This window comes from Cupressus sempervirens, chromosome 8, assembly GCF_028749045.1.
Source record: "Cupressus sempervirens isolate cs-2001-9-10 chromosome 8, ASM2874904v1, whole genome shotgun sequence".
Taxonomy (NCBI): domain Eukaryota; kingdom Viridiplantae; phylum Streptophyta; class Pinopsida; order Cupressales; family Cupressaceae; genus Cupressus; species Cupressus sempervirens.
In genome coordinates, this window is record NC_143125.1 from 624702862 (window position 1) to 624725798 (window position 22937).

Consider the following 22937-nt stretch of genomic DNA (forward strand, 5'->3'; position numbering starts at 1 on the left):
TAAAAACTTCCTTTTTAAATACTGAAATGACCTTGCCTCCGAAGTTTTTTGATTAAGGAAAACACGTTTTAATGGGCCCTAAAACACTTACACTTCTAAAAGTAAAACATAGAAAAAGTGCTTAAAGTATCAGAGAAACTAAAAGCAACAAACTGAAACAGCCCCCCACAGAGAAACATGATATAAACTAGACAAAAATAGGGGAGTAGAACAAAAATCCAGGAGAGGCCCAAAAGCCAAGAAAGCTGCTCAGGGAATTTCTTTGAGTATTTTCGCAGCTTGAATTTCTAGCTCAGACATTTTTCCAACCACCTCTTTCATATCAAACATATCTTTATTAGGTTCTTGGATGTCCTTCTTCTTTGTGCTGGATCTGGTTCTCTTCCTCGAGCCATCCTCAAGAGATCTATCTTTGGCTTTGTTAGGTGAATGGTCATCCTCCTTGTTGCCCCTGAGTTCTTCACTTTTGTTGATGAGCACCTTTATGTTCTCATTACCCTCTTTGAGGATGTTGTAGCTTTGCTTAGTAATATTTTACATAGAGCCCTCCATGGTTTGAACCCTACTCTTCACTTTCTCCACTTTGTTATCCATGTCCTTATCCTCCTCTGTTTTCCTGTTCTGAAAATTGTAATTATCCCTTTCCAATCTAAGTTGAAATTAACATAAACTTTTTAAAAAATTGATATAATAGTTTTATTTTATGAATTTAATTCTTTTCATTTAAAAAAAATAAAAAATATAAACATATATCAATAGATAAGATATGATAAATATATGAATGTAATTTTTCAATAATAAAAATATAAAATAGTCATTAATAATACTTACAATTTAAAATATAAAATATAATATAATTTTTTAAATTAAATTTATGAACTTGATATTATATCATATTTTGAACTAAAAAAACTCATCTTAAAATGCTTGAATTTTTTTTGACGTTTTTATCAACTAACAATAAATCATTCATTTAAATACATAAATTGAAAAACAAATAAATGGCACAAAGGACAAGGAATTGGCACAACATTCTAACTACACATTATTTAATACTTTTTTTTTTTTCATTTTTTTTACATTTTATATCATATAACGAAAAAATTACATTCAACTAAAAATATATTTATACATCTCATTTTTTAAAAATAAGAAATTATTAACTAAATTTTATTTTGTTGAAATTAAAAAATCATATATAAAAATAAATGCAAAATTTTACCAACTGAATACATAAATCCAAATATTATTTTATTTTAAAAATATAATATAAAAAGTTGAATGAAGTACATAAAAAGTGTAGTTGTGGGAAAATGACAGCGAGAGTCAGTGCATCGTTGGGCAGGGCAGGGCAGGGCAGGGCAGGGCAGGGACTTCCATGAGATGACATGCCATTAAAAAAGGATGTATGTATCATGTATTTTTTCTGTACTGGCAGGACGCCTCGCCTTTCATACATTCATTTAAACGTGACAAGTGAAGATTTACTGCAGAAACTTGGTGTGCATTTACGTCCTCTTGTACGACATATTTAGCAGAAATTTTTAGTCACCTCATCTGTTTTCTTTATTTATATCCTTCGAGCTTATTAGTCTGTCTGTAATTGTACGTAATGCGTCTGGGTAGCTGTTAAAAGCTCGGAGATTTAAGGTTTGTAGAAAACAGAATAATTATTCTTTGTAAAACATTTTCACACTTCTGCAGCTTGGATTTATATGGAAAGACAATTCAGTACAACACATTACAATGGTAAGGTATCTTAATGTAGTTGAGCTCGCATGAATCCATCTCTTAAATTTCTTTCACTACTACATCTTTTAAACATTTTTTAATTTTCATTTCTTGAAGGTAAGCGTTGAAGATTGCGAGGACAGTGATGAAGCAGCATTTACTACAGTGGCCCGTATTACAGAGAAAAGAGACTGGCCGAGTAACATGCGCAGCGAGGTGAATTGATTATCTGTTTCACGTTACTCTTTTAGCATGCTTGTGTGTATATAGCTTCAGGCAAAAATATTTCATGTAAACAAGTGCGGGCAGAAATTGCAATTGTTCAATGAAATTTGCGCATGAAAAGAAGCCATACAAATGAATTTAACTGGCTGCATTGAATCTGTTTGCAGCTGAATCATTTTATAGAAGGTAATGTAATTGGACGAACCACCTGTGATAATAATGTACAATTAATGGCGAGTAAGATTTTGGCCGCTAGACGAATTGATTTATATTAATAATTTGTCTTTCGAAGGTCAGCTTCCGTTTGTCTTCCCTCAGGTGGTTTAGGTTTACTGGGGCAGGGGAGTGTGTGTATATATATATGCCTTAGCATTTGAGAACATGTCCTAGAAAGTTGCTTTAGGGTATGTTTTACTTTAAAATTCTAGTCAATTAACTTGTATATGACTTTTCTAGGGAGATTGTTTTGCTATTGACGTTTCCCTAGGGAGACTATTTTGCTGTTTACCTAGGGAGATTTTTTTCCCTTCATGTTGTTCAATGTAGTGTACATTCCTACGCACCTTTGGCTTTGAACTTATGGCGTCTGGATTTGAGCCTGCGACCACCTCTATGGACAATACAATAACTTCACTATCAGGCTTTCCCAGGTAAGTTCTGCTCTTACCCCATTTTTCGCAATACTTGGACTGTTGCTTAGAATTGCAGTGAGAGTCGAGGGAAAAGGTCTTTAGGCACCCACTTATTCCTAAGGCTCCTTGGTACTTGACAGGAGATTAAGCAAATTGCGGTAAAGACTTTAGAGCCTTTGGCATTTGATTGACTTTAGAGCCCCTAGGCACTTGAACAATTTAAGGAGGAGATCCAGTTGAGAGCATGTGACTCGACGGGGTTGACAACCAAGAGTGTCATTATTTTTATTACTTGAGGTCCTTTTGTTTGACATAACTTCTGGATGAATAATGCCTATTATTCTAATTAAAAGATAATATTACATGGACTAAAAAAAAAAAAATTAAAAAAAAAATGGATGGGAATAGTGTGGATTCAAAATAAGCCTTAAGGTAGACCTGAACTGTCAGAAGTGAAAGAACCAAAACAGTGTGCAGGTAATCACACAGATTTCATTTTCATATTTGTCTTATTGACGGAACTTAACTAATTTATTAGTAGCTACTAAGAAAACATAGGAACGTTTGCAGGGGAAGAGTCTACTAACCTCCTAAATATAGTTGTTCTGGGGGAAAATCTAGAGGGATTTTTAGGATTACGGGAACTAAATGTTTTGGTAGGAAATTGTTAAAAAAAAGGGATCTGGTGGCTGCAACTTGTCGATTAAACATCTAAAGGTGTGCTCAAGTTTTTTAGGCACTTTCTTTAACAGTTGCTTAAATTATCATTTTTAATTTGGTCCTGGGAAGGAAATTAGCATTCCTGTTTTTGTCATGTTGATGGTGTTGTTGGTCAAAGTTGTAGGTTCCAATTTTTTTGAAGTTTAGTTTGGTTTTGGTCTCAAATTTAAAGTAGCAGCTGACAACTCATGAATAAGCGGGGATAACTAAGGACCAATTGATAAGGATGGGTAGTCCCTTCTGCTTTTGTTTTTGCTAGGCAAAGAGGGGTATTCATTGAGGTGCTAGATTAAAGGGAATCAAAGGATCATCCATTGCATAAGAGAAACACCTATATGTTATATTTCTAATACAAGTGCTTCAAATATTTATCAGGCAGGTACAAAACCATGTAGGAAATTTAAAGATGTGTCTGGTTAATCTCTAATGATATTCACCTCTTAGTATCCCTTAAAGTAAAGCTTGTAGAAATAGTTGAGACCGAACAATGTTGGTGAGACTCATCACTATGTTTGTTGGAAAAAATTATCTCAAATGATGGACCTTGCAAATTTCCAACTCTTGATTATTGGGATTACTCAGTTTTGAATTTGAGGTTAAAATATTTCTTTGTCCAAATTAGTGATCTGATATAATATTAAAATAGCGCAAGGGAAGATGATTTATGAATTAGATCCTCAAAGTAAAGTTAGAAGTTGCATACATCAAAACTTTTCCTAATTGGAGTCAACTTGAACACTCCTTCCATTGTTCTCAGACAATCAATTTTGGGAAGGGCTGATCATATCCTGCCAGAATGTTGCCCTTTCAAATAATTCACAGCTTGTAGTAAATATAAGTTCTAACAACAGCCCATTCTCATGTTAAACTTGAAAGATGCGCATGGGAGGTTGACTAGTCTCAAATAAGAGAGCTGACCAGTTTAAGAGATATACATAAATTTAACAGGGCTGACAAATTATCATTTAAAAGCATTAGGAGCACTGATTAGGGTATTGCTTGGTTTGAAAGAGGTGCATATCTTGCAAGGGTCACAAACTTTAGGAAAAAATGTAACCTTTCCTTCCACTATTGGAGATATGAAGGGAGATCATGTCGATCATGTGACATTCTCTACCTCCTGTGCCTAACCACAAGTTTGTCCCTCTCTACTTGGAGGGTATCTCTTGTTTGTCCTTTTCCCTAATAAGATACATATGCTGGCTAATTGTGCATGTCCAATATCTCTCTCTACTAGTAGTTGATCTCCTCACAGGTGAGCCTCATCATACTCTGCTTACACAGTAGCAAGCTGCATCTGTAAGTCCTCCACCTGGTCACTTCTCATGCCTTAATGGTGCCCTTCATCATCTCTCATTCGAGATATATAGGGAGATCAATTCAGTTGTGAAGGCATCAAGGAATCAATGAATTTAGAAGAAATAAGTATAAATATCAATCAGGTTTGAATTGGAGAAGAATTCAGAAGTAAACATGCGTTAGAAATTAAGAAGAACAGGCTAGAATATTAAGGAAAATAATTGGCATGCCAGTATTATTGTAGTTATTTATTTTGACATAAATTGGATAGGAATCTTTTAAGCCTTACTTAGATGATTAAATGGCCAATCCATCAAGAAATTTAGGATAAGCAATTATTTCCATAATCCGCATCAGCAACCATGTTTGGAATCTGTTAAGTTTTAGGAACCAGAATAGCATTCAACAAAATCCTGAAACTTCAAAATATACAAGAACAGAAGACACATTTATCCTGGGAAATGCCTCCTGCTTGATGGAAAAACCTAGCCACACCACAAAATAATCTCCTTTATTATGATGGAATGAATTCAATACAATACTTCAATATTCTGAGATAATCAGAATAATATTCAACAATGAATCTCTGCAATAATGAAATGCTCAGAATATATGCTACAGCTGAATCCACAATACATGCTTAGTAAAATGCATACTACATCAGTATAACAACCTATTGATAAGTCCCATCAGTAGCAATATGATAACAATAACTCATAAATAGATGAATACGATTCCCAAAAAACAACATCCCCCAAATGCTTGAACTGTTACAGAATGCAAAAACTGAAGAGTCTCAACGCATATTAATAGAAGACTCTCTGAATGAAAGACTTTCCCCATTCTGAAACGTATAGCTAACTAGCAGGTCTGCTCGTGCCTCTTCATGTTCCACGAGGGTCACTCTTGAATGACAATACTCAAGCCTCTTTGATTTCCATGCTGGTGACTCTTGGAAATACACATGATGCCACATCACTCGTGTGCATTGACCCTTCAAATACTTCTGCAGATTTACACAAATGATTGCAGATGAAGGAGCTCTCTCGTAGCTACCATAAACATTACCACTCTCTCTTAGCAAGAGAGAGATCGTTCATATTACATAGTGTGTATCAACTTGTCGAGCACAATAGATCTACAGCTAAAAAATGTCAATAACAAAATCTCATCACAGATTTTCTCAACATAATTTTGTCATCTCAGCATGACATTCACCATGGCTACTCCTAGAGGGTGAAAGAACAAAAAACTAAGTCATGGAGTCTCACACATGACTTCCACCATGGCTACTCCCAGAGGGTGGAACAAGGGATTTCACCTCAAACTTCTCTCATAGAGAAAAGCTCATTAAAAGGGGATTTGACCTCGAACTTTTTGCAGAGAAGAACTCATTAACAAGGGATTGCACCTCGATCCCTTGCGAAGAAGAACTCATTAAAAAACATCTTCATGATGATAGGAGTCTCTTTGAGACATATATCAACCTTTTCGCTTCCTAAATTAGACTCCCTCTGAATCTGATATCAACCTTCTGACCTCCTTATCCAAGGTTGCCTGTGATGAAGAGACAAACTCCCTCACAGCCGGGGCAGCATACTGCTTTGATTATTAAAACAGAATCGATCTGATTCCGATGTTGACCAAGCAAGAAACTTTAGCAGTCATAGCGCTACACAAGATGTTGATCCTCAGCAAAAGGATTTGACACTCTTCCTTTGCCACACAAGCTCCCTCTGAATCTCATTTCTTCCTCTTTGAAGAAACAAATCAAAATGACAAATTGAATAGGATCTTCCTCTATAATGAACTTATGTGACACAAATTCAATCCTATGGCTGCAAACAGCGTTTCCGTGTACATTTTTACAACCTGCATGACTTCGCATGTAATCTCTCATCATAACATTGCTTCTCGATCCCTCTTGGAAGCATTTTAGGAGAGATTAGTAGTAGTTCAAAACTAATTTAAAGAGAAATATGCAGATCAATGCTAAAGATATACATGATTCACTATTCTCAATATTATAGCATGAATTAGCTACATAAAATTCATAAACAATGTTCAAAGGTATAATAAAAGAAATCCTTAGCTTTTTATTGTCTAATCTTCTTGAAGATAGACCCCAGCACACAAGGAATCTTGAATTGCTGTGACTCTTCGATCATCCTAAGAGTCTCACAAAATAATTCCTTTTGCCTTGGATTTGTCTAGGAAGCTCACGCCTCAATATGGTACATCCAAAAGATTTTTTTTTTTCTTTTCTTTCCCAGCAATGATGGTACTTCCATCTTTGCAATTTCTCTTTGGTCCTTGGGTAAAATTGATGTCTCTATCACTCAATTCTACTACCCAAATTGAGCCCGAAGTTTCCTCTAATTCCCATCCATCGAGAACAAAAAAAAACTTTCCACAATTTCCTCAAATCTTACATTTCTTAAATTCCCAATATTCCTATTCCAATTAAATTGTTTCCTTAAACCTGGCTTTGATACCATGTTAAGATTTAGGAACCAAAATAGCATTCAACAAAATATACAAGAACATAAGGCTCATACATCCATCCGAGGAGAACCTTCCTACTCAAGGGAAAAACCCAGCCACAGCGCAAAATAAAATCCCTTATTATGATGGAATGAATTTAATACAATACTTCAATATTTTGAGACAATCAGACCAATAATCAACAATGAATCTTTGCAATAATGAAATGCTCAGAATATATGCTACAATTGAATCCATAATACATGCTTAGTAAAATGCATACTACAACAGTATAACAACAACCTATCAATATGTCCCAGCAGTAGCAATATGATAACGACTCATAAATATATGAATATGATTCCCAAAAAAATCCTCCAAAATGCTTGAACTATTATAGAATGCAAAAACTGAAGAGTCTCAACGCATGTCAATAGAAGACTCTAAATGGAAGACTCTTCCCATTCTCAAACGTATAACTAACTATTGGGTCTATTCGCGCCTCTTCATGCCCGACATTGGTGACTCTTGAATAACAATACTCAATCGAGCCTCTTTGAGTTCCATGTTGGTGACTCTTGGAAATACACATGATGTCGCATTAGTCCCGTTGTCTTACATTTTGTCACCACAAAATGCAGGTAACAGTATGAAACTTTTTCAAACTAGTTTCTCATTTCTCTAAGTTGAATTTTTTATTTGATTGCTTAACACTGATCAGTCAATCAACTCCAATTCATGTAGCAAATTCTTTTGTGGAAGGCTTTCGTCAAGTCTTTTTCTTTTTTCTGATTGTTGAGCCTATGCTTGATTTTTGAGGCTTTCATTGTCCTTTTCTTTGTTTTTGAGTGTGTGTTTCTTGGTTTTTAGTTCTTTGGTTTTGCTCAAATCATTGCTTTAGGTTTCCCCTTCAATTTGATCTACTTGGGGCTTAATCGGAGTTGTCAGTCAAAAAATATGACCAGTTTAGTGCCCAAAAAGTGGAACTTTTTGATGCGATTGCATGAATTAAAATATCATGTTATATTTTTAATTGGACATTCACTTTTTGAAAAATATAACTTAAATTCACTTTATGTTATGTTTTAAAGTTACTTAATCATTTAAATTTTCACTTAAAGTAACTATGGTGCACTTTATTTTATATTTGTAAGTTGAGTTTACTTTTTGATTTTTCACTTAAGCGACTATATTAACTATATAGTTCAATTTAATTTTTGATATTTAAATCAAATGCTCTAGTAAATATTACTTATTAAATGATATTCACATATTATATTGTTAATATGATAATGTAAATATAATTTATGTCCCACTTAAGTTATATTTTATCAAAATTAAATTAATATGTGTTTTTAAAAGTCACTGAAATGTGTAAAATCATTTAATAGCGGACCTTTTTCATGCAATTACATGTAAAATCACTTAAAAGTGGACCTTTTTGATGCCATTGCATGTAAACTCACTAAAACTGTGCAATGACATCAAAAAGATGAACTACATGTGTTATATGCAAATGCACCAAAAATGCGACCTTTTGCCTTGAGTTGCATATGCAACTTAAACATGTCTTTACACCAAAAAGGTGCGTTTTGCACCAAAGACATGTAATTGCACTTCCCAAACCCGTTTTTGGGCAAAAAACATGTTTTTAAAACATGCATATGCACCTAAAAGGTGTGTTTCTGCCTTGGGAGAGCCCATTACTGATTACATGTTTTTAAAACATGTAATGGCCTCTAAAAGATGCGTTTTGCTCCATGTTGCATTTTTAATATATGCAAACACCTCTAAAAGGTGAGTTTTGCTCTCAAACATATGCATTTGATCTTCCAAAACCCGTTTTTGAAAAAACTTCATGTGAGTGTCCTCCAAGAACCCATTTTTGCTTGGAATTTGCAAATCTCTCCATTCCATGGTATGAAATTCGTTCCATAGGGGGCGTTTTGCTTTTTCTAAGTGTTTCCAAACATTAAACGTTGAGATCTCATGCAAAAAACGTCATTTTTGACTCCATTCAAGGGCATGTTTTGGCAAAAAAGGCCTAAAATTTGTCATTTAAGCTCATGTTTTTGCTTGGAAAAGAGGCATTTTGGCATGTTAATCTATTTTCAATATACCAAGGGTCACGTTATTGCATTTGAAAGTGAAAAACAACAAATGTAATTCACTTGGAAGTACGTTTGGAAGTTTGAGAGAGTTTAGGGCACATTTTTGGCATTGTGCATAAAAAATGCCTCATTTTCTGCCCCTTGCGAATTTCTCTTGCAAAGTTTGAAAAAATCTAAGTTTGTTGGAGATTTTTTCAGTATTGGAGCTTTTCCCTCCTTCATTTTTGACACACAATTGTCATGTAAGTGGACATTTTCCTTCGTGCTAATTAATTTGTGTTTATCTTGCTGATTTTATGCATATTTTAGCTTGATGATTTTGTTGCCATGGAAAGTGTATTTTTTCTTTAAAAATGATGAAATGGTTCATTTTCATGTTTTTGTTTTTTTCCCAAACTCCAAATTCGAAATTGCATGTTGAAGTGGTTTGCTTGTTGATATGTTTGAGTCTTTTGCCAAAGGTATGTTCTTTTGAAGTTTGTTTTTGTGTTTTGTGTGCTTGCTTTCGGTTTTTCTTCATTTTTGGAGAAGTTGGAAGTTCTTTGCCAAGAACTTGGTCATGTTTCACTTCACTCCATTTCCATTTCATGCAAGAGCATCATCACATTTCATTTCCATCTTTCCATGCCACAACACTCTGCATCTCATTCGTCAAATGCGATTACATGTATTTTATCCCATTCATCATCCGCACATACATGTAATCTCATTTTCCATTTCCATTTCCACTCATCTCATTTTCCGTATTCGATCACATGACACGATTACATGAAAAGTCTTACATGTAATTGCATCTTTGGAACCCGTTTTTGACTTAAAGTCACTTTTTAAAAGGTCAAAAATGTCATGTGCATTTTTTCCCATGTACTTTGACTTCACCTTTCCACAAAGACGACTATAAAGTTCATTCACCTCAAGCTACATTCCATTTCCATCTTTCCATATACACTTATGCCTCCATGAACAAATACATGTTATTCCACTTCTTGTGTCATTACACACTTCGCATCTTATCCGTTATCCGCACATACATGTAAGCTCATTCTCCATCCGCATCAGCATGTTATCTCACTTCCCATCCCTCATTACATGTAATCCATTTTCCATGCAATAACATCTTGAAAGCTAAGTCACTTTTTGAAAACTAGGAATCTTCATTCGCACGCATTCCCATGCATTCCGCTGTCACACATATTCATATCTTTCCATTTTGACTTTCATAATTTTTCACTCCACCTTCCATTTTCATGCAGTGCATATGTATGATGTCTTTTCTTGAGATTATCTTATCAGGTCTACATAGTATCTAATCCATACTCGAACCTTCGTTGCTGATCAAGAATCAACCTTTATGGTGATTTCCTCTGATGATGCAACACAAGCGCAAGAGATGCTCTCACCATCTAAATCTAAGGGCAAAATAAAATACCAGTTTGATAAAGAGTTGGCTCATGCAACTCCATCTCATGTCATGCCCATTTTTTGACAACATGTTAGACACGAAGATTAGACACGTGGACATGACTGGTTTTCTACGGAGAATAGAAACTCCTGTTGGTCACGATATGAAATGTGTCAAGAGAAGTCATTTTCACTTGGTATCTACGTTTCCCATGGCTGCCTTAGAACTTGAGTTTGTTCTTGGATGCGCAAAGCATTTCAGCCCAAAGTCAAAGACAATCAAAGATGCTAACGACAAAGTTATAATTAGTCTTGATCCAGAAGTTATCGAGAAAATTTTCAAAGTGCCACATAATGCAAAATGCGTAGATCTAACCAAAGAATCATCTTTGAAAATATGGAATGAGATAAACGGAGATTATCTGAAGTATGTGAATCAATATTGGTTAGATACTAAGAGAAACAACTTCTTGAGATGGCCAAAGATCGTTCACAGATCTAATTTTAAGCAGGAGTACAAAGATCTTATCATTCTTCTTAGCAGGGTTTGTGGTCTTAAAGATTCCACCGATTTTGAACCATGGATCAAATTCATCTTCTAGATCATGCAGAATAAGGAGCATATCTTTTGGGGAGAACTGATATTATTGCACTCTGTCAATAGTTGCTCAATGTAGGGACTTCAATGCCTTTCTACATGAATTCCTACCTTGTTTACATTGTTGCTGCCATGGGATCTTTCTCTGGACTCTCAACTAAAGGAGATTGTCTTCAAACTCTAGTTTGGGATTACTATGATCAGATCATTTTGGCTAATAGTAAGTTCCATTACAAAAGAGTTCAAGATGCTTTCTTTGGGCATTTACGGTGTCTGTTTGATAGAGAGTTATCCATCAAAAGGGAATTTGATGAAGCTTGGGAAAAGGTAAATCAGTATGGTTGTATCTTTATCTAGTTTCCAACTTTTACTTACTTGAGGGTTGGATACTTTAAAGGTGAGCCGTATGCCTTACCTAGGTATGTTACTGATAAGATTAGTCTGATGGAATTAGCCAGAAAACTCATGGAAGTTCAATCTGATTAGCATGCTTTGCATAGGCCTGGTTTTGGTATTTCTTCTGGCAAACCCTTGGTAATTGGTAATTATTTGATCAAGTTTGTGCATAAAACAAAAAATATGGAAGTAGAACTTCCGCTAATAACTTTGAAAAATTTAAAGCCAGATTTGACTTTGATTACCAAGAAATGAATTCTCAAATCAAGGGATTTTACACATCTTCATCGCATCAAGGATATTTGGATTGACATGTAGATAATTGGTTATAATGAAGATGGATTACTGCAGACTAACTTTGCAGCAAGTCATTGATCTTAACATGCTTGAGATTCCTTCAGGTTTTCAAATCGAAGATGATGGCAATGTTCTTGATCCCAAATATCATTAGGTAGGTTTTGATAAAAGGTGCTCTTTTCCCATTCAATGGCAGCAAAAGGTAGGTACATCTATCCTAGATAGATTCCAATCCATTTTAGCAAACACCAACTAGTGGCTGAAAATTAAAGGCCTAAAAAGGGTTAAATTCAAAATATGTCTTGGGATTATGGAAGTTTTGGTCCTCCTGGAAAGAAGTCTCAGTTGGAAGTTACAAGTAAAGATGGAGCTTCTTCTTTTGATGTGAAGAAGTCTCTTAAATTCAAGTTGAAGGGCGGAAAGAGATCTAAATCATCTCAGATCCTTGAACCAGTTCAGGAGTCAAAGGAGGAATCAAAGGAGGAATTATAGATAGAATCAGACGAAGAAGATGAGGAAGAAGAAGGGGAAGTTATGATCTATCTCCCCCAAGACCTGCACAAACTCATGCACCATCCATGCATGAAGCACCTTTTCTGGATGAGATAGATGATGATGTTGATTCATTTTTCACTGTTTTCACACCTTCCATTCCGGTTTCAGAGGTCAATACATTGGCGCTTCTTATATCTTCAGCAACTCCTCCCATTTTAACAAATGAACAATATGAACATTTAGGAAATGTGTTCGAAGATTTTCCGACTCTTACAAAGGGTCAAGTTTCTCAACTTGATACATTTCTGACAAGTTTTGAGCTATTCATGAAAGAATCATCTCACTATGCACCTATGAATTTAGCTGTGCAAACTGAGTCTTGCTCAGTTACAACAAAGATACAATCAGGATCAATGCCAATGGTCTCCACTATACCTGCTTCCATAGATGAAAGTTTCAGCTTGCTTGCATGGTTGAGCAGGATCACAATGAAGAGAAGGAAAGTGGTTGTACCCCGAGATAAGCTTCCTGTAAAGAAAACTAAGTCCAGATCTTTGAAAGATAAGATTGTTTCAAAGATCTTAGTTGATTTGGAGAAAACCAAATTTTTAGAGGTTGCTGAGCCATTGGTGGACAAACCCGTTGAAGAATTTACTCGTTCTAATTACAAGTTCACTAAGGTAGAAAGTGGGAAGCAATCATGTTTGAGTTACTTGCAAGATGCTCAAGATGCATTAGCTAATGTATCAAAAAGCAATCACAAATTATGGAAAAAGAAGAATCAAGTCATTCGGCAACAATCTTCTCAAAGTGGCTATTATTGTGTCTCAGACATCCAAGGAAAGAAAGCTGATTGAAGCCGCCAAGTCTTGGATAGGAGAAGTCATTTTTGAAGGAGTTTGAGCTATTAGAGATACATTAAAAATCCTTAGATGTATCAAAGATATGATTAAAATGAAGCAAGGCTTGATTTTCTCTTTGACGCAAGGAGAAGATGATTTGTAAGAGATTCTCAATGATTGATGAGATTGTTAAATTTGATTTAGATGCCATGGTTTCATGTGACATTTGTCTGTCATGTTAAATGTTTTTCAGATATCAAGGGCTTATGGGTTATAAAGAAGAAACATTGAGAAAATAGGTTACAAAGTCGTAGATAGCTCTTGGAGATTGTCAGATGATAGAAATGGGGATCACATGTGATTTAGAACAAATGGGATGTCAGATTCTTGATGAACATGGTAATTTAATTGTAGTTGAAAGAGCAAGCTCAGAATATACAATTAGGATCAATGCTGATTTAGATTTTGAAGATTTTGGTTCTCATGCGATGAACAAATTTGTTCTTTATAAATCTTCGACAAAACATTTGCTAGATTCTCTGACGGCAAATCCAAGGTTGTGCAATCAGCATATAAAGATGCAGTAAGGATAGAAGCAATATTGAAGACAATGGAAAAAAAATCTTCCTACAGAGCGTGATGTTATCATCAAATTCAAGGTACTAAAGAACAATCTTTAAGATTGTTATTTTGTTTTAATTTCTATTTGTAGATCAAAGAGGATGCATTGCATGAAAAGATGTAATTACATGTAGTGCGAGGTGCATGTAACCCAATATAAGAACAATCTTTAAGATTGTTATTTTGTTTTTATTTTTGTTTGTAGATCAAAGAGGATGCATTGCATGAAAAGATGTAATTACATGTAATGCGAGTTGCATGTAACCCAATAATTTCTCTTCTAGTTAGACTTGGTCAAAGTTGGTCGAGTTGCTCCCACTTTTTCCTCCATCTTTTTCTCAACTCCTTTACCTATATAAAGGAGTGCCCTCTTATTGTAAAATCATCTTTTTTTTGTATGCAAGAGAGCTCTGGAGAAATTGTGCTAGCAGAACTTTGTTTGTGTAGCATTCTTTTATAGGAAAGTGAATATAGAGGAGCAATTGAGACTTAAATTTGATTGAGTGAGATTGTTACTTTTGTGAATTAGAAGCTTTGTCTGTGATTTACATACGCTATCTTTGATTCATATAGTCTTGTGTTCGTGATAATTGAGTGTAAAAAGAATTAAGAAGCAATTGGAGCCAGAGCTTTGACTAGGAGCAATTGTGGAGATATATAGTTAGAAGCTTTGTTTGTAGTTTATATCTCTTTCTTGATTCACAAAATAGCTAAGATATCTTTACTTCTGGAAGTCTTTGTGCTCTATTAGTAAAGCTTATTCATATAGAATTACGATCGGACTTAGAACCAAATCGGTACACTTTCAACTAGCCTTTGAGTTAGTGTGGGTTTATCGATATCATCGTTTTCAGCTTTAGATAGAAATGTAGTTAGAAATTTCACCTTGCTCATTACTTGCTCCACGAGTAAGTGGATTCTTTCTTGAAAGTTAAGAGGAAAGGATATAGGTAACACTGCTTACAAAATCTCTCAATTTCTTGCATACTTTGAGTTGATCCAAGGAACTGTGAGAAGGGGAAGTCTTCCCTTTAAGGTAGGAGAGACTTTGTCTCACACGTTGTGGTTGGTCATCCTATTTTGCGACTAGATTTTACGCAAAATTGTCGGTTGCAAAATATCCACCCAACAAGTCTTGTGTGGAGACCCTTAAAATACTTTTATAGATTTACACAAATGATCGTTGGTATGAAGGAGCTCTCTCGTAGCTACCGTAAACATTAACATAATCAATGCAAAATGATTTGTAAATAAGAAGATGCTACAGTACTGGTCTTCCCTTATCAAGTACGCCACCTCAAGATGGATGAACTAGATACTTTGATTGTAATAAAGATTATTCGTATACGATTATAGATTCTTGATAGCAATGCTTGATGTTAATTAATATTGTTTATATTAGATAAGACCTAAATTAGGATTCTCTCTGAATTGGCATTACAATTATGTGTAATTTTATTATAGTACTCAGTTTGTAAATGAATTGCATTTTTTGAAACTGTAAATTTTGGGCAAAGTCGAGTATATTTGAAAAACCACATTGTTGGCGCATTCATAATTTAAACTAAAAGCGAAATTCTGACTTGTGTCATCAGTGACACAAGAATATTGCCTGCACTATTCCCTTCCTTTGAGTATGCAACATTAAAAGTTTAAAACATAACATTCCATATTTCATTATTTCCCAAAAAAGGAGCTTGTTGGTGTGAAGCAAGAACAACATGGTCACCAACATCATCATCACAACACCCATTTATTCTATTAGGCTCACCTTTTGTATAAAGTACCTCTTTTTTTGTTCTTATAGATATTCCATGATATGCAACATTTTCCTTTTAGTATGCAATTTGACCTCTTTCTATGTAGTGGAATTCGACATGCCCATCTGGATGTTGCCGCTTATTGAAGATGCCCACTTTCCTGACATCAACATACACCATTTTGGTTGGCAGTCAATAATAATTATATCCATTATGAAACACTTTCTAAGATATGTAGAAAGTTGCACTTTACGCATTTAATAATTCCTCTAAGAATAATTTCCTTGGAATCCATTGGTGGGATGGGTAAACTTTTTTTAAGTCACTGATACCACAACTTACAAAATTGTTACTTTAGGCAATGTCTCATGAGATTTTCTCTCCTCTCAGCAATAGGAGAAGCTCCCTTCTTAGTGTAGGTGGCTTCAACAAAGACCTAACTGAAATTAACTAAAGGATGGTTTTTCTTAATCACTTGCTCTTTTTTCAAGAATGATTCATAAGCAACTACAATTTTCAACTTAACAAAAGGTATCATTGCTACAATAATATTGGTGGCTTTGGAGTTGACGTAAGAACAACACAGATGCAACTGTTTACGTATATATATTTTGAAAAAATTATAGGAATGTTGGTTAATAGTTTGTCTTCTTTATTTTTTTGGTTTACACCAAAGTAACGAGAATCAGAATTGTATCGGAATTAGCATGGCCGAATCGAATCGTGAATCGGGGGTGAATTGCCGGTGAATCGGCAAATTTGAAAAACCCTTTAAATGTAGAGATTTTAACAATTTAAGACTTATTTCATGCACTCTTTATTGAATATAACTTAAACACATTATAACATCATCAAATAGAAGTTAAAACTTAACATACATAAACATGAAACATAAAATCCATCACATACGTAACTATGTTATCATTATGTACTAAAATGTAAATTGTAGGCTAGCTGAAGTAAATAAAAATCAAATGATCATAATGATTCAAATCATAGAATGTATGTAAGATGAAATCATGAAGATCTATAAGACATCAAATCATAAATGTATGTATAAATCTAAGATGAAGATCAATGAAAGTTTGAAACGTATGTCTATCAATGATTCAGTATCACTATCAATATCTATATAGTGTAAACAAAATATAAAAACAAGGCTCCAGCTCAAGCCTCTTCTTCTCTCTCACTTTTCCTCTCTTCTACTCATGCTTAACAAATAGAAGGCCCTTTAGGGTTATAACAAAGAGAATAGGTCAAAAAGAAAGTAAAAAAAACAATTTATTTTTTTTTAAATTTACAACTCCATACTTTTTTGGCCACAGGCGATTTCTTGCCCATTTTTTCATTCGATTCATGCCATTTTTTTGATGAATCGCCGATACTGGCGATTCATGCGATTCATCCAAAAAAATTGGGTGTGGCGATTCTCGACTCCAAAAAAATCGCCCACCTTAAATCTTATCGTTGAATCGCCGATTCACGCGATTCTCGTTACTATGGTTTATACCTTGACTCTTAACTTGCCCAATGGCCTATGGAGGAAAAAGATGCTAACAACAGAATGGGTCAATGCAGTAATCTATCAAGGACCCCTTAATTGAAAGGTACAACTCCCTTTTAAATGCAAGATATGCAATGAATTTTGTTTTTTAGGTTTTGTGGGTATGCTCTTAACCAGAGAGCAGAAGAGGCAAAAACCAAGTTGTTCAACACTTTAAACAACCTAGGCAATTAAAAAGGGGACTAACCCACAACATGCAATCTATTCTGACCTACAATGCAATGAATGGAAACATGCATAACCAACTACAACAACAGGAAGAAAGGAAGAGATGGTGAAATAGGTAATTCTCGGACCACACAATTAGTTGATGTTTTCACAATACCCGGAGTGTCTATCTCTCAGCTTCTCCACACCCCAGTTTCCGACTTCCTCATGTGACTAACTATACTAAACACATAAACTACAACATACAGCGCAGAGAACAAAAGAGATGCTTATGCTGAAGAGAGTAAGACATACAATCTATTGAGTGAAGGAAACAAAACAAGTTCATTCACATTCATTCAATTCTCAACATTAGCACATTCATTCCATATGCTATATTAAAACTAAATGAACAACAAAACTTGAAATGGAGTTAGTCACACACAGTAGTCCCAGCTACAAGGGGTTGCCCAAAGTAAATTTTGCCGATCTTATTAACATCATAAAAGGTTACATTTATAGGCCTTCTCAAAATGGCTGGTTACATTGGATGATTGCTTCATAGAGTATCTCTGAATAGAATCAACTAAAAATAGGACAAACTTGAATCATTGTCCGTTACAGAGATTGGGAAAATGCCATGAATGGATACAAAAAGAAAGAGAATGGGAAGATTGACAGATGTCTAGAAAAGCATCAAGGCACCATGTCTTCTTAGGAGTAACTGATTTAGCTCTATAAGCTTTCATGGCTTCGGTTACTTTGTCCAGCTCTTCAACATTTGGAATGATGATGTTGTCGGCTCGGACCATCTAGTAGTCGTGCATCTTTGTTAATTCATCTATTCTGGCCACCCTTGATTGGAATTTCTCCATTTCTCTCCCTATGATTGCGTCCGTTGCTGAGAGTTCCTGAATCTTTGACACTTGGAAGTTGAGTGGGTCAACGACTTCATCGACAAATGCCAAGAACTTTGATTTCATTCTCTCAATATCCACAAGCTTGCCATTGGTGGACACAAAGGACTCTATGTACAATATCTTCAAATATTGAAACAACTTTTCAATGACCTTTTGCACTAGGTCGTGCACATCCTTGAACTCATTTACAGATCTCATGGAGCTTTCTATAACAAACTCCAAGGATTGTTTTTAGTGAAACAGTGACTCCTTGCCTATCTTAAGGATCCCATGAGCAATGGCCACATTTGTCTTCATGTTTATTACTTCTTGTAGGAGGGCCAATTGCTCTGTCAGCTTGTCTGCTGCCTACTGTATGGTTGTCTGATGATTTGAAGTTGCTTCCTTGAGCTTGTGAGCATCCAACACTAGTCTCAGGTTTTCAACTAGTGGGAGACCTTGAGCCTTGATCTGATCTACCCATGCTCGTCCAACCTGCCCGAATTGCCTTTCTTATTCTAGCTTTAGGAGTAGATTTTTATTCTCCTCTACATTCGGGTCAAATTGACTCGACGAAGTGCTCCCAAGTGCAAACCTTATGTATTCCACTAATTCTTTGCTTGAGGCTTTCAATATTTCCTTCTCTGCTCTAAGCTCTTCCAGCTTATCTTTGATTTTCTCATTGGTAGACTTCCACATGTTCACCATGAAGTCGTGAACTAGGATGCCAAGAGCTACCATTTTGGTCTGGAAATCATCCTTCGAGAGCTCATGAAATTTGCCTTCTTTTTGTGGCTCAGCGATCTCAACTACATTATGGCCAGTCGTTGAATCCGTAGCCAGTGCAGCGATTGTCTTCTGCTTCTTTGTCTTCTTGGATGGTTGAGAGGAGGTGACTTGTGTGATCAAGTCCTTCGATGGAGCCGCTTCCTCATATCTCCTCTTCTTTCTATCAATGGTATCTTCGAGCCATGACTCTATAGAGAGCACATTAATAGCGGATTGCAATGCAATAGGATCGAATAGCTTCCTCAGGGTTAATGGAGTTGGCTTTCTCTAAGAAGCAACAGGGAAGGCAATGACCTTAGTTACTGAAAGGGCTAATGCATCCTATTCCTGGCCATCCATGGGGTTAGTGTCATCATCCAAATTGATGACTTGGACAGGGGAAGTGGCTTGGCCATTGATTTTTCTTGTTCTTTCCCCTTATCCTTGGCATCCTGCTTCTCCCTAGCCTTCTTGATGTTTGTAAGAGAGCCACAACTGCGCTCAATGAAGAAATGGTGCTCATTGAACTCCAAAATCTCCTCTTTTCCTTTGAGTTTGAGGAGTGTGAGGATCCACAATCTCTCTTTTTAAATTCGTGCCGAACAAGGTCTTTGACATTTTGCTCTTCTTTGAGGGGGCACTTTGGAACCATGTCCTCATCATATCTTCCTGTCAGAGGGTCTTTTTCTCGTTGAACATAGACGCGGAAGATCCGAAATCAACATCACAATATTGCTCTTTCATGGGAATGCCAAATGTGGACTACATCAGTGCCTTATGGATCGAGATGAGAATAGATTGGTTAGGAAACAAAATCTGCTTCGTTTCCGGGTTGTATCTCTCGATGCATTCCTTAAGTAACTCAGGTGCATGAACCGCTATTGGAAAACCGACTGTTTCAACCAATCTGCTCTTTAAGTTTCTAAGTGATTGGGCGAATGGGTTGAGAATTAAGTCTTTTATGAAGATCACCCAAATCGTAGAATTTGAAAGATGGGTCTGTAAGCTCTCTTAACTCACTCTCTAGGCCAATTAACTTATTGTAACCAACAGCTTTGATTGCCATTCACTATAATTGCACAAGATATAGTTCTCGATAAATAGCCATTTAAATATACTTGAAGAAACCAATTGCAGGCAATTCCGATGAAATAGGTATAGGAATTAGAACGTTGGCGCCACCTGAATGAAATTAAGTTCGACCAACGATTTGTAATGTCCCCAATATTATTAAATAATAATATTTTGTTATGTGATCGAGAATCAATGTTTTTAATCTCTCAGGTCCACTCTTTATTTTTGTACTTGTTGGCTTATTGCTATTTTGTAATCCTTCGGGAAGTTTCCGCGAAGCCCTTTATAAGGCCTTCTTGTAGGTTGTTTTAGGCATGCTTTTGGATTATTTTCTATGTACGGCGAATTCCTATTGGAGTTTTGGATCATTTGCGATTTCGGAAGTGAAAGATCTTCCCTATTTGGCTTGTGCAGTTTCAGTGGGATTTAACCCTCACCCTATTCTGTCTGTGTATTTCTTGATTTGATTCTGGGAAATATCGATATATTTTGTGGAGCGACTTTGTTGGACCTCCCTCACTCCATTCTCCACGATTTCCTTCTTCATCTTGTACCATACAACTTTCTGTTTACTTACCATACGGCTACCCAAGGCCCACTGTATAGCCCTACTGCTACCGTACGACTTGTCCACAGACTATTGTACGGCCTGGTAGCCTAACACCAAAATACCATATGGCCTGTCCCAAACTACCGTACGACCTGACCCAGACTATCATACGGCCTATCCTAGACTACCGTATGACCTCACCCATCACCATATGGACATCCTTCTTGGACCGTACGATCACCCCTTTCACCGCCTGATTCCATTGTAGCTGATATACTGCCTACTTGAGGCACTGGAAAAACTACCCGAGGCACGGAGGAGAACTACCTGAGGCACTAGAAAGACTACCCGAAGCACGGAGGGAGAACTACCTCAAGCATTTGCTACTGGGAGCACACGACAAGGCTACCTAAGTAATTGCTTACGGATCGAGATCACCTAGAGGCCGAGTTCACCTTATGAACATTACACGATTATAATGGGAGGATTTGCATTTAATTCCATGATCAACGACTATTTAAACTTTCCGTTCATTTGCATGTAAAATATTAGATTCCCGAAAGCTTTGTTACTTTACTTTAAGTAAAGTGATAGGTAATTGCTTACAAATGGAGATCACCTACAGGTCGAGTTCACCTTAGGAACATTACATGATTATAACGACAGGATTTGCATTTAATTCCATGATCAACGGCTATTTAAACTTTCCGTTCATTTGCATGTAAAATATTAGATTCACGAAAGCTCTGTTACTTTACTTAAAGTAAAGTGATATGACTAAGAATCACTTAACAACATAAATGCTTTAGCTTTACGGGAAATGCCTTACTTTGCTTCACAATCCAGAATGCGGATATACTTGATAATGTTAACATATGCGGGAGAGGGAAAGGAACTTAGCTTTTCCACAAACCCATTTTCCTTCTATTCAGGATCGTAGAACGAGGAGTAATCCTTTTGCTAGCTTGCGCACTTCATTCTTTCACTTTCCGCCAAAATCTTTTATCATTGCATCTCCTTTATATTGAGGTCGCATTTCTATCGCTAACTTTTTCGGAAGTATCTTTTGAGCATCTTCGAGGAATATTCGTACTTAAGAGTAACTTGACTTTTTATTTTCAAAGCCTCTAGAGAAGTGGCCTTTTTTATTGCCTTGGGACGGAAAACTCGTTTCTTAGCAACATTTCTTGGACTGGAGCACAACTAACAACACTTCATTCTTTCACTTCAATATATTGGCTTTGAAGCTAGATCTCGAGCATGCCTTACTAATTATGAGTCCATAAATGGTTCATTCAACATTGTGCTCACACTATTTGATCTTTGGGACTGAGATCTGGCTCAAGTTTATACAGCATCGGAAGTAGAACGAAACTTCGCTTCCATGAGTATGCAACAAAAAACCTTTAGACCCGTGTTCTCTCGTAGTACTTGATTTTTCCTCCACAAATTTGAATGAGATTCATTTTGGCTTCGATCCACAACTTAGTAGGCCTTATTAGCATGACTTAATCATATTCTCAGCTTTTTGATCACTGTCACGGCTTCATCCTTTGGATTCACACTTGATATAGTTTGCTCAAGGGGAAAGCCAACTTGAAAGTTGAGAATCTGTGGGACATGGAATGTTAGGGCAAGGTAGCAAAAAATGAAACGTGGAAAACCTTACTTCTCATTGGGAGGATGCCAAAACACATCCCAACCATGCCTAGATCACCTAGACCCCACTCGCACCGGAAAAACAGGAAACCCGCTTTAGATGGTGGGTAAAGGCAATGCAAGGGGGAATCGGAAAACAAAGAAAGTAGAGCACTTCGGGAAAGATGAGAAGTAAGTGAGCTAAAAGATATAGAGACATCACACTTGGACACACACTCACTTTCATATCAAAAACTTCGTGCTTAAATGAGTTGACAAATATCAAGAAGCAACAATTCCAAAATGCAAGGCCTTACCAGCCAAATAATAATTTCCAACAGCAGAACCAAGGTGGATATCAAGGGAATAGGCAGAACGTAAATTCAAGGCCATTTCAACCATATAATCCCGCCGCAATTAGTACTTCCAAGGATATAGTGCCTGCTCAAAACAACCTTGCTGCTGATTATGAGTGGTGTTTTCCATGCAATTAGCCACATAATCAAAGTACATGTTCAAACAGTGTGATCAACCAAGCATTGATGGTTCAAAGCACACCAATGGCTCAACAAGATATACCTCATGACGACACTGCTCCACATCATAATCAACCTTCAAATGAGACTGTGCTTCTAAACTGGCAAGGGGAGGAGTTTTGTGGTGTGAATATGGATGACCCTACAAC

General features: G+C 36.1%; 1 protein-coding gene across 3 annotated transcripts in view; it reads left to right on the top strand.

The window, feature by feature from the left end:
* Window positions 1-1318: 1318 nt before the first annotated feature.
* Window positions 1319-22937, top strand: part of LOC149543994 (DNA (cytosine-5)-methyltransferase DRM2-like) — a 169207-nt gene continuing 147588 nt past the window's right edge. For 2 of the 3 annotated variants that reach the window (XM_089798633.1, XM_089798635.1), the window contains exons 1-3: window positions 1319-1500; window positions 1705-1749; window positions 1849-1947. In XM_089798633.1, the coding sequence (XP_089654759.1) occupies window positions 1747-1749; window positions 1849-1947 (102 nt within the window). In that variant the 5' untranslated portion in view covers window positions 1319-1500; window positions 1705-1746. Of the gene's footprint in view, window positions 1501-1552; window positions 1651-1704; window positions 1750-1848; window positions 1948-22937 lie in introns of those variants that run through there. The other variant, XM_089798634.1, reaches the window with a different exon arrangement.